Source organism: Macaca nemestrina, chromosome 7 (assembly GCF_043159975.1).
Source record: "Macaca nemestrina isolate mMacNem1 chromosome 7, mMacNem.hap1, whole genome shotgun sequence".
Taxonomy (NCBI): Eukaryota; Metazoa; Chordata; class Mammalia; order Primates; family Cercopithecidae; genus Macaca; species Macaca nemestrina.
In genome coordinates, this window is record NC_092131.1 from 76,790,053 (window position 1) to 76,803,391 (window position 13,339).

The following is a 13,339-nucleotide window of genomic DNA, read 5'->3' on the forward strand; positions in this document are numbered from 1 at the left end:
AAATTGTATTGCTACCAAAAAGTTTCATTTTCTAAGTAAATTTAGAATCCAGCACTCTCAGACAAATAAATGATACAAACCTAGTGAATAAATAACCCAGTTTTAATGTACAAAGAATTTTGAAGAGAACTAAAGAAAAATTTTAATGAAACCTAGATAATATAACTAGGCAAGCATGGTGTTTGAATTTTGCTTCTTATTTAACAGCTAGGAATTGTAAGTTGTCAGAGAACATTGTTTGACAGTGAAAGCCCTTATAACCCATACCTCTCACAAATTCGTAAATATATTTGAAAAAATATATCACCATTATTCCTTTCTTTCTCATTGCCACTCTTGTGTCATTATGGAGTTTGATAGGATATACACCACATGGTAGGCTCTGCAAAAGACCATTCCATAACTTGAGCAATTCAAAAAATATTTTGAGTATTGCCAGTGCCGTTGAAATAAGTTAGGTAACAACTTTGGAAGATGAGATTATTTATTTGAATTTATTATTTTAGTTATATTCTTAACACATCACATCTTGCTAAGCAAAGACTTGTCATTGAATGTATTTAATTAAACCTATTCTCATATCTCATTAATTCAGACAAGGTTCCCATTCCCATATTATATTTGGAATTTCTTTCCGGGAGAAGATCCACTTGTTCTGATTTGACTAGAATGATTTGTTTTGTCCTCACTCTTTTTGAGTGCTATCCATTGACTGTATAAGCTGTAGGGAGTCCTAAATTAGTAGTAAGTCGGTTGGTTGTTTTAAAATACACTAGTCTTCCTCTTTAAAAAATTTGTATGCCAACTCATAATACTTCCTGCTTTTTCAGGGGTGATTGGTAATAGATGTTTTCTCATATTAGATGCTCTCTGGCCTTTGTCATATGTAATCATACGTTATCCGTAAATGTGAAATGTCTGGTTTTTCCTCTCTGTTGTTTATAACACTGCCTATTTCATGGACCCCTTTTTTTTGAAACAGGGTCTTGCTCTGTCACCTAGGCCAGAGTGCAGTGGTGAGATCATAGATAACTGCAGCCTCAAATGCCAGGGCTCAAGTGATCTTCCCATCTCAGCCTCCCAAGTAGCTGAAACTACAGGCGCATGCTTCCATTGCCTGGCTAATTATTTTTCTTGTGAAGATAGGGTCTCACTCTGTTGCCCAGGCTTGTCCTTTTTTTTTTTTTTTTTCCCCAAAAGACATGGTCTTTCTTTATTGCCCAGACTGCAGTGCAGTGGTGTGATCCTAGCTTACTCCTAGGCTGATCTTGAACTTCTGGCCTCAATTGGTCCTCCCAGCTTAGCCTTCTGAGTCTTTGGGATTACAGGCATGAGCCACTGTGCCCAGCCTCTCAGACTTTTTTACTACAACATTTTAATAAATTTCACTCTTCAGTGTGAGACTATTTTGACTACCTCTAACCACTATAGTATACTACCTCTTGGAAGACTATTATCAGCTACTGAGTTATAAAGGTAGTATGTAGGCCGGGCGTGGTGGCTCAAGCCTGTAATCCCAGCACTTTGGGAGGCCGAGACGGGCGGATCACGAGGTCAGGAGATCGAGACCATCCTGGCTAACGGTGAAACCCAGTCTCTACTAAAAAATACAAAAAACTAGCCAGGTGTGGTGTCAAGCGCCTGTAGTCCCAGTTACTCGGGAGGCTGAGGCAGGAGAATGGCATGAACCCAGGAGGCGGAGCTTGCAGTGAGCCGAGATCATGCTACTGCACTCCATCTCAAAAAAAAAGAAAAAAAAAAGTAGTATGTAGCCTTTTTTTTTTTTTTGAGACTGAGTCTCACTCTGTCGCCCAGGCTAGAGTGCAATGGCGTAATCTCGGCTCACTGCAACCTCCGCCTCCTGGGTTCAAGCAATTCTTCTGCCTCAGCCTCCCGAGTAGCTGTGACTACAGGCACGTGCCACCACGCCTGGCTAATTTTTTGCATTTTTAGTAGAGATGGGGTTCCAGTGTGCTAGCCAGGATGGTCTCAATCTCCTGACTTTGTGATCTACCCGCCTTAGCCTCCCAAAGTGCTGGGATTACAGGCGTGAGCCACCGCACCCGGCTGTATGTAGCATTTTTAAGAGAGAGACTCCTGTAAGAAAACTTTTTTGGGTAATTATGGATTTAAAAGGATGGTTGCTCAAAACTAAAAGTAAATTCAGATTCTGTACAGCTATACTTGAATAATCTTACATTGTTGTCACATGTGCTCTACAAAAAATTATGAGGTTGTTGTGTACTACTTCATATACCAGTATTTAACCTTGAAAACTTAATTTTTTATCGTTTCCTTTATGACAGTCCTATTATGTAGTCTACATGAATGAGAATTCTTTATCGTTTACATTTATTTTATGTAAGAATTAATTCAAGAGATTATTATTAGCTGCTATCATTTAGTAATTTATAAACTGATATGCTTTTTTTTAAAACTTGTTCTTCTATATGTAAATAGATTATTATGACATTAGCAGAGGATTTGCTGTGTTCTGCTGCTCAAAACAGTCGCCTTTCAGCTCAGCGCACACAAGCTGGATGGTTGCTGATTGCTGCTCTGATGACATTAGGTAACAGTCTGTAGAAGGTTTACATACCTTGAAATACTTTGTGTTTTCTGAGTGAAAGGATTCTTGTATGTGATTTGATGAAACTAACTTTTAATACGTACTAGAATTTAAATAGCCACACAAACATTTTTCTTCTAGTAGTCACCTTAAAAAGCCTTTTACTTTCTTTATTGCTTAAAACCTTTTGAGACCTCTCTTGATTTTCTCTTCTGGATTAGATTGTAAGTCTCAAGTAGGACAAGCTGATTTACTAATCATCTTTCAGGCTTAACTCTGAATGACTGTGGCTTTTTCAAAAATCATTGACATCCATCTTCAGAAAAAAAAATTTCCACAATATAGGCAAAAGAACATATCCATAGCATGGGAATCCAGTTCTATAATTGTTTGAGGATTCATAACAGCCAATAAGGTTGCTACATTGAAGGGACTGAATTTCACTTAAATTATATTTATTAAAAAACAGTAATTGTTTTACATTCATGACTATTTATATCCAGTAAATTTTTGAGACACGGTCTCACTCTGTCACACGAGCTGGAGTGCAGTGGCATGATCATGGCTTACTGCAGCCTTGACCTCCTGGACCCAAGTGATCCTCCTACCCAGGCGTACAACATCATGCCTGGCTAATATTTAAAATTTTTTTGTAGAGATGGGGTCTCACTATGTTACCCAGGCTGGTCTTGAACTCGTGGGCTCAAGCAGTCCTTCCACCTTGGCCTCCCAAAGTGTTGGGATTATAAGCATGAGCCACTGAAAACTTTATTTATTTATGTATTTATTTATTTATTTATTGCCCAGTCTAATGAAACTTAATTTTATTACTTTATTACACCTATATTTTAAGTCTCTGTTGTCATACAAATTATAGCTCACATATAAAACAACTGGCTGAGGCAGGGCATGGTGGCTCATGCTTATAATCCTAGCACTTTGGGAGGCTGAGGTGGGTGGATCACTTGAGGTCAGGAGTTCAAGATCCGCCTGGCCAACAAGGTGAAACTGCATCTCTACTAAAATACAAAAATTAGCCGGGCCTGGTGGCGCATGCCTGTAGTCCCAGCTACTCGGCAAGCTGAGGCAAGAGAATTGCTTGAACCCAGAAGGTGGAGGTTGCAGTGAAGTGAGATTGCACCACTGCACTCCAGCTTGGATGACAGAGCAAGACTCCCTCTCAAAAACAAAACAAAACAAAAACAAATAAGTCAGGCGCAGTGGCTCACACCTGTAATCCTAGCACTTTGGGAGGCCTAGGCGGGCGGATCATCTGAGGTCAGGAGTTCGAGACCAGCCTGGCCAACATGGTGAAACTTTGCTTGTACTAAAAAAATACAAAAATTAGCCAGGTGCGGTGGCATGTGCCTGTAGTCCTAGCTACAGGGGAGACTGAGGCAGGAGAATTGCTTGAACCCAGGAGGCAGAGGTTGCAGTGAGCTGAGATCATGCCACTGCACTCCAGCCTGGGTGACAGAGCAAGACTCTGTCTCGAAAAATAAAAATAATAAATAATAATAAAATAAAGCAACTGGCTGGATTTGGCCAATAAATCATTTTGACACCTATAAAGTAATTTGACCTAAAGGAGCTTAAATGAGAATAAACAGTCATTAATGAAGAACTACTTTAAGTAGTGTTCTTAAGATGATTAAAGAGATTTATTGAACTAGATCAGGTTTAGCCTCAAGGAGCCAAATTTGGCCTGCCATCAATATTTGTTACACAGCCTGTGAGCTAAGAACAGTTTTTATATTTATTAATGGTTGGGAAAAAAATATATTTTGTGATACATGAGAATCATGTGAAAGTCATGTTTCAGCATTCATAGTTTTATTTGCATACAACCACACTTGTTAGTGGATTGTCTATGACCTTTAGGTGTACAGTGGCAGAGTTGAGTAATTGCAACAGAAAGTATGTGGCTCTCAAAGCCTCAAATGTTTACTATCTGCCCCTTTACAGAAAGTGTTTGTTAGCCCAAAGCATAAATCATCATTTCACAGTGTGCTGGGAATAATGTAGTCAAGCTTTTATTTGCTTATTGCTGGATGTTCATGCCTGCCGTATTGAAGTTCCTGGTGAATTAAGGAGGAAATAAACTATCTAATCGCATTTTGATAAACAAGAGCTTTTAAAACAAGGTAATTGTGTTGGAGGAAGACAACAAGAGGTCCTTTCTCCTGTACATCATATTTTACTGCATATTAATAATCAGCATACAAAAAGGGATTAAAAGTTTTAGTTAAGGTTTTATTTAATTACGCTGTTTTCTTGGGTTTTACTCATTTTTCTTAACTGTTCTTTCCCTTTATTATCGATTTTTATTCTTATTCATTTATTTATTTATTTGAGACAGGGTCTCACTCTGTCATCCAGGCTGGAGTGCAGTGGTACAATCATGACTCACTGCAGCCTCGACCTCTGCAGGCTCAGGTGATCCACCTGCCTCAGCCTCTTGTGGGACTGTGCACCACCACGCCTGGCTAATTTTTTGTAAAGATGGGGTTTTGTCATGTTGCCCAGGTTGGTCTTAAACTCCTGGACTCAAGCAATCTGCCTGCCTTGACCTCCCAAAGTTCTGGGACTACAGGAGTGAGTCACTGCACCTGGGCTATTATCAATTTTTAGAATGCGTTAGTATCATAGCAATTTTCAGGGGGGACCAGTGAGGTTTTTGTTTTTAGGTATCATTATGAGCTCATGGAATTTTATAGATTTATATGTTTTAATCACTTGCGATCATTATTCCTTTCGATCATCAAATTGTCTCATCTTTGATCGTTGGGAGTCCCTTCGGGTTGGTTCATTTGTCCTTTTAACATGAACCTAGTAGCATTCTTTGATAATGTGTTTTTGCATGCAAGATGTCCCAGGTTTTACATTGTACATTTTCTGCCTTAGGCTTGCCATCAGCCATTTCTCCAAGGAACCTTGATTCCTTTTGTGGGAAATAGAATTTTTTTTTTTTTTTTAATTTTTTTAGGAGACAGGGTCTCACCGTGTTACCAGACTGGAGTACAGTGGCACCATCATAGCTCACTGCAGCCTTGAATGCCAGGTTCATGCAGTCCTCCTGCCGCAGCCTCCTAACTAGCTAGGACTATAGGTTTGCACCTCTACACTCAGCTAATTTTTAAATTTTTTTTGTAGAGAGGGGATCTTGCTGTTTCCCTGGCTGATCTTGAACTCCAGGGCTCAAGTGATCCTCCTGCCTTGCCATTCCAAAGTGCTTGGATTACAGGCATGGGCCACGGTGCCCAGCTGGGAATGAGTTTTAGACAGCAGTCTTAGTGCTTTGTTAATTTTTGCTTTGCATTTTAAACATGTCTTCTCTGTTTTTATCATTCCCTTTATAATTTATAATTTTCTTCATTATTTCACTGTGAGCTAATGTAAACACAAAATACATTCATTCCTTGAATATGAACTATACACTTAAACCTTTTTTGATATACTTCCCAGTTTATCTGATGCCATATAAAAAAACTTGGATTTCCAGATTCCTCTATATCTTGTCTCTCTGTGGATGGCTCATAAAATGTGTGTGTATGTGTGTTGTGTTTGCTAGATACATTATAATAATAAGTATTTATTTATTTAAAGAAAGGCCCTTGTTCTGTTACAGGGGCACAGTCAGACCATAGCTTGCTACAGCCTTGATCTCTTAGGCTCAAATGATCCTTCTGCCTCAGCCTCCCAAGTAGTTGGGACTACAGGCATGTGCTACCACTCCCAACTAACTTTTTACTTTTTTGTAGAGAGATTTTGGTATGTTGACCTGGCTGGTCTCAAATGCCTGGCCTCAAGCAATCCTTCAGCCTCAGCCTCTCAAAAGTGCTGGGATTACAGTCATGAGCCACCTTGCCCAGCTCTAAGTGCTGTTCTGTGTATAAACTGATATACACCTCAGAAACTGTCCTTTGAATAAAATACTGTTACTCTCCCCATTTATGGATGAAGAAATTGAGGCACAAAAAGGTTAAATAACTCATCCAGGTTTACACAACTAATAAGTGGATGGAGCCAGAATGTTAATCTAGGCAGTCTCCCTCCAAAGCCAAATGCAGTTCTGAGCTATGGGTTTGGAACAGAAGAAAGACATACAGTCAGCGGAATGTGGGAGTAAGAAGTAGAGAGTGCTTATTGAAGAAGTTTAAGGTAACTCCAGAAATTTAAAGAAGAGTACCTGGGGAGAAAAGCTATGGGTTTGGGTTTTTAAAAAATTGATAATGTTATTGCACGTTGTTTTGTATTATTACTGGGTTTGTGTCATGATTCCTTCAGTTCATAAATGTTGCTCTGAAACCTTTTTTTAACAAAAAATATTCTATTCAGACATTTTATATCTGATTTTTGACCTGGAACAAGTTGCTATCAGAAGGTAGCATTATTCTGAAGATCAAGAATACAGTTGGCTCACATCTGTAATTCCAGCACTTTGGGAGGCTGAAGTAGGTGGATTGCTTGAGCCCAGGAGTTCAGACCTGCTTGGGCAACATGGCAAGACCCCATCTCTACAAAAAAATACAAAAATTAGCTGGGTGTGGTGGCACACACATGTAGTCCCAGCTACTCAGGAGGCTGAGGTGGAAGGATCACTTAAGCTCAGGGGGGTTGAGATTGAGATTGCAGTGAGCTGTGATCATGCCACTGCACTACTAAACTCCAACCTAGGGGACAGAGAAAGAACCTGTCTCAAAAAGCATGCTATGTTGTTTGTTACTATAATAATTGTACCTTGCATTTATGTGGTCCATTACAGCTTTTCAGAGTTCTTTAAAGTGCATTCTATCATATGGACCTGACAAGCCCTTAAAGACAAGCATTACAGGGGGTTTTAGCTTCATTTAATATGTAGATGAAACTGAGTCTCAAAGGCGACATAGCAGTAGTGGAGGAGCTGACGCTAGAGCCCAGCCTATACCATTAGTTCCTTGTTTTTCCTCTCTGTACTCCAGCACCTTCAGATAATAATTCATTCAGTAATAATTTGGAACCTGAAGATAATTTGGAACCTGAAGAAGGGACAAAATATTGCAATAATGAATTAAAATGTTTAGGAGAGAAGTTCCTGCTTAATAATAGAGTTTTAAAGAGTGACAACCTTGGATTCTCTTTCAAGTGACAGGTTGAATAAATTACAGGTCCTGCAGTTGTTAGCCATCACCTTGCTCGAGTTCTGCTGTTGTGGAAGTGTGTCTTTCCAGCATCTCCTAAAGATCTAGAAACAGAAAAGAGCCGAGGAGATTCGTTTACATGGCAGGTAACCCTGGAAGGACGAGCTGGTGCACTGTGTGGTAGGTTGGATTTAGTCTTGTCTCTCCCTTTCCTTTGGCTTTTTACCCACCTTTTATCTTTAACATGTACTTGTATGTTTTATTTAACGTGAGGCAGGGGGATATGCCACTAATGATTTTTTTTTTGTAACTGAACAAAAAATTTTTAACTGATTAATTGGTAATGATAAACTGGTGTATGATATAATAAACCAGATTTGAGAGTTAAGATACATGTTTTATTAGGTGCAGTCCAGTTAAAAACTGTCAACATTGTTTTGTCTTAGGTAAGCATTCATTCCTCTTTTCAGAAATACTAAGGTTTGGTTTAATTACCGTTAAGAATGGTTTCCATTTAGCCTATACAGTTGACCCTTAAACAGCATAGAGGTTAAAGATGCCAGTGCCCCTCAAAGTCAAAAAATCTGTGTCTAACTTTTAACTCCCCAAAAATGTATCTAATATCCTACTGTTGACCAGAAACCTTACTGATAACATAAATAGTCAATTACCACTTTTTTTTTTTTTTTTTTAAAACAGGGTCTCACTGTTGCCCAGGCTAGAATGTTGTGGTGTGAACACAGCTCACTGCAGTCTTGGCCTGCAGGGCTAAAGTGATGCTCTCACCTCAGCCTCCCAAGTAGCTGAGACCACAGGTGTATGCCACCATGCCCAGCTAATTTTTAAACTTTTTGTTGAGAGGGAGTCTCACTATGCTGCCCAGGCTGGTCTTGAACCCCTGACCTCAAGCAATCCTCCCACCTCAGCCTCCCAAAGTGTTGGGATTACAGGCGTGAGTCACCACACCCAACCCCACATATTTTGTATGTTGTATATATTATATACTGTATTCTTAGGGTAAGCTAGACAAAAGAAAAATGTTATTAAGAAAATCATAGGGAAGAGAAAATATATTTACTATTCATTACACGGAAGTAGATCATCATAAAGGTCTTCATCCTCATCGTCTTTATGTTGAGAAGGCAGAGAAGGGGTTGATCTACTTCTCTCAGCGGAGGCAGATGCAGAAGAGGTGGAGCAGGTGGAAGGGGAGGCAGGAGAGGTAGGCACACTCGGTGTGGCATCTGTTGAAAAAAATCCACGTATAAATAGACCTGGGAAGTTCACATTTGTGGTGTTCAAGGGTCACCTGTATATGAAAGTTGTACCTTCTACAATATATAGACTGTTAAAAGTAATGTTTTGGCTGGGAGCAGTGGCTCACACTTGTAATTTCAGCATTTTGGGAGGCTGAGGCGGGCGGATCACCTGAAGTCAGGAGTTCGAGACCAGCCAGGCCAACATGGTGCAACTCCGTCTCTATTAAAAATACAAAAAAAATAGCCGGATGTGGTGGCAGGTGCCTGTAATCCCAGCTACTCGGGAGGCTGAGACAGGAGAATCGTTTGAACCCGAGAGGCAGAGGTTGTAGTGAGCTGAGAATGTGCCATTGCACTCCAGCCTGGATGACAAGAGTAAAACTCTGTCTCAAAAATAAAATAAAATAATAATGTTTCACCATGAAGGGTGAGATCCCTGGAAAGATGTGGAAGCATTGGTTTTGGTTTTTATTCAAGGCATTTTTACTCTTAAAGACCACTTTTGAAATTGATCTTAGCCAGATTCAGTGGCTCACGACTAATCCCAGCATTTTTGGAGGCTGAGATGAGTGGATTGTTTGAGTTCAGGAGTTCAAGACCAGCCTGGACAACATGGTGAAATCCTCTCTCTACAAAAAATGCAAAAACTAGCCAGACATGATGGAGCATGCCTGTAGGCTGGGGTGGGAGGATTACCTGAGCCTGGGAGATGGAGGCTTTGGTGAGTTGTGATTGCACCACTGCATTCCAGCCTGGGCAACGGTGAGATTCTGTCTCAAAGGGTCCAGGGGTGGGGGAGGTGGGGGCAGGAGGGAGGCAGGGAGGGAGAAAGAGAGAGAGAGAGAGAAAGAGAGAAGAATTGATCAGTCTGACTTTGTTTTTTGTTTTTGAGACGGAGTTTCGTTCTTGTTGCCCAGGCTGGAGTGCAATGGCGCGATCTTGGCTTACCACAACCCCTGCCTCCCGGGTTCAAGTGATTCTCCTGCCTCAGCCTCCTGAGTAGCTGGGATTACAGGCATGCACCACCATGCTCGGCTAATTTTGTATTTTTAGTAGGGACGGATTTCTTCATGTTGGTCAGGCTGGTCTCAAACTCTGGACCTCAGGTGATCTGCTCTCCTCAGCCTCCCGAAGTGCTAGGATTATAGGTGTGAGTCACTGCGCCTGGCCCAGTCTGACTTAAAAATACTCATCTTATTCTACGTACATCTTATTCTATGTACAAAAGTAATTCATTATAGAAAGTTATTTATTTCGGGCTGGACGCCGTGTCTCACTCGTATAATCCCAGCACTTTGGGAGACCCAGGCAGACAGATCAGTCACTTGAGGCCAGGAGTTCGAGACCAAGCCTGGTCAACATGGTGAAACCCCGTCTCTTCTAAAAATTCAAAAACTAGCCGGGAGTGGTAGCACACACTATTTGTTTCAGATAACATCTGTAAAAACCAAACATGCTGACTTGAAAGTCAATGTGATTCCATGGAACTAGTTGTAGAGCTGGAAAACTTGAGAGTCTAAGCTGATTTTTTTTTTTTTTTGCTTCTAAGCTTGAGGGCTGAGTAAAAGCAAAACCTTAGGACAGCAGCATTTTGTGAATACGGTTATTGCTTCATCTTAGTAATCCTAGAGAGTTTTTTTTTTTTAAGTATGATTAGGAGTAGAAGGCACTATGTACCTTTTTATACTACAGTTTCAGGAATTTTTTTATTTTAGCAAATTGCTTTATTACTCTAACAAGAATGCTAATGTTATACCATAATCAAATGTGCCTTTCATGGTTGATTACAGTATGCCCAAGTAAAAGTCTGTTTTCCTTTTCAGCTATCAAGAGCTTTGTTTCCCACTGTGGTGATCTCCTTACTGAGGAAGTAATTCAGCGTCTTCTTCCACCACTTCCTTGTGCTGTGGATTTGCTAACTCAGTAAGGATCGACTATTTAGATTTGATAAAATTTTCTAAGAGGAATTAGTTGCCCTCTGATTATGTAATATTCCTTAAGTACATTAATAAGGCAAATTTCTATAGTTGGTGAATGATTTTATAGAGGAAGGCAATCAGTTAGTTATATGATTTTTTTTTAGGCTAAGGTCTTGAATGAAAATTACATATTAAAGGGGAAGGAAATTTTGGGGGGAATAATCTACCTTACAGGCAGATTTAACAAGAAAATAACTATTAAGACTCTTAACCTTTTCAGGTATGCATTTTATTGGTTTGTTAGAGTATTCAGTGTTCATGAGAACCAGATGTTTCTAACAGTTTCAATTTTTTGTTTGTTTATATTTTTCATAAGTTTGAGTTATACATGTATGATTAAAACGTATAGAGAAAAGCCAATATATAATGTGAGCACTTGTAATTTCCAAATTAATAAAACATGTGAAAGTTCTTTGAAAAAAGCATCTAATGATTAACACTTTATATGTACAGAAAAATACGTTTAAGATATGGCTTATAAGGTATAATAATAAAATGTGCACTTGTGAATCCAACACACCCTGAGCAGAGGTTTGCAAATGTTTCTTCTGAAGGACCAGATAGTAAATATTTTAGTATATACAGACTATGAAGTCTGTATTGCAGCTACTCAACTCTGTCATTGCAGCTCAAAAGCAGTCATAGATAATAGGTGAATGAATGAATGAATGTGGCTATGTTCCAATAAAACTTTATTTACAAAAACAGGCAGTGGGTCATAATTTGGCTACCACTGGACTAGAGCATTAATGATACTATTGAAGGTGTCTCTGTGCCCCTCTCCAGCACCATTCTTTCTGCCTTCCTTTAGAGGCAACCACTAATCTGAATTTTATAGTTGTCATTTCCTTGTCTTTTAAAAAAATGTATCACATATTTTTGTTTCTTAAAATAGCACATTGTTTAGATTTGCTTGGTTTTTGATCAGGCAAAAATTACTGTCCTGTTTCTGGGACTTGCTTTTGTTATTCAACATTATGTTTCTAAGTTTTACCTTTGTTTAAGTTCATTCATTTTGGTTACTGTATAATATTTAATTGTGCGAATATACAACAACATATTGATTCTCTTGTCCATGGACTTCTGAGTTATTTCTAGTTTTCTGCTTTTAAAGCTAATGTATTTTTATGTTCAACTTCAGAAAATAATACCAAATTATTTTTCAGTGTTCTTCTGTATTTCTACCAATAGTGTAAGTATCCTTTGACCACTTTTTCACCAACACTTTCTCAGATATCAATTCTACCCCATCCAATAGGTATAAAATGATATCAATTGTATATCGGTTTCCTGACGGTTTAAGTATAATTTTATGTGTTTGTTTTTTCTCAGTATTTCCCCTCCCCATCCTATGAAATGCCTATTCATTCATATCTTTAACCTATCTTTCTTTTAGGTTGTCTTTTTGTTATTAATTTATAAGAAATTCTTCCTTTTTTTTTTTTTTGAGACGGAGTCTCGCTGTGTCGCCCAGGCTGGAGTGCAGTGGCCGGATCTCAGCTCACTGCAAGCTCTTCCTTCCGGGTTTATGCCATTCTCCTGCTTCAGCCTCCCGAGTAGCTGGGACTACAGGCGCCTGCCACCTCGCCCGGCTAGTTTTTTGTATTTTTTTTTTTTTTAGTAGAGACGGGTTTTCACCGTGTTAGCCAGGATGGTCTCGATCTCCTGACCTCATGATCCGCCCGTCTCGGCCTCCCAAAGTGCTGGGATTACAGGCTTGAGCCACTGCGCCCGGCCTCTTCCTTTTTTTTTTTTTTTGAGATGGAGTCTGGCTCTGTCACCCAGGCTGGAGTGCAGTGGCACAATCTCGGGTCACAGCAACCTCCACCTCCCAGGTCCCCATTCAAGCGATTCTTCTGCCTCAGCTTCCTCAGTAGCTGGAATTACAGGCACACACCATCATGCCCAGCTAATTTTTGTATTTTTAGTGGAGACGGGATTTCACCATGTTGACCAGGCTGGTCTCAAACTCCTGACCTCAGGTGATAAACCCACCTCGGCCTCCCAAAGTTCTGGGATTACAGGCATGAGCCACTGCGTCCAGCCGTTTTTGGGATTTTTTTGAGACAGAGTTTTGCTCTGTTGCCCAGGCTGGAGTACCTTGGTGTGATCTCCACTCACTGCAGTCTCCACCTCCTGGTTTCAAATGATTCTCCTGCCTCAGTCTCCCTAGTAACTGGGATTATAGGCATGCACGACTACGCCTGGCTAATTTTTGTATTTTTAGTAGAGACAGGATTTTGCCACGTTGGCCAGGCTGGTTTCGAACTTCTGGCCTCAAATGATCTGCCCGCCTCAGCCTCCCAAAGTGCTGGGATTACAAGCATGAGCCACCATGCTCAGCCTTTTTTGTTGTTGTTGAGACAGGGTCTTGCTCTGTCACCCAGGCTGGAGTGCAGTAGTGTGATCATG

At 40.0% G+C, this 13,339-nt stretch overlaps 1 protein-coding gene across 12 annotated transcripts in view; it reads left to right on the forward strand.

The window, feature by feature from the left end:
- The window catches only part of LOC105477937 (HEAT repeat containing 5A), a 123,101-nt gene that overhangs the window by 35,151 nt on the left and 74,611 nt on the right, over positions 1-13,339 (forward strand). For all 12 annotated transcript variants that reach the window (XM_071100366.1, XM_071100360.1, XM_071100359.1 and 9 more), the window contains 3 exons: positions 2,461-2,572; positions 7,717-7,869; positions 10,772-10,871. In XM_071100366.1, coding sequence (XP_070956467.1) covers positions 2,461-2,572; positions 7,717-7,869; positions 10,772-10,871 — 365 coding nt within the window. The remainder of the gene's footprint in view (positions 1-2,460; positions 2,573-7,716; positions 7,870-10,771; positions 10,872-13,339) is intronic.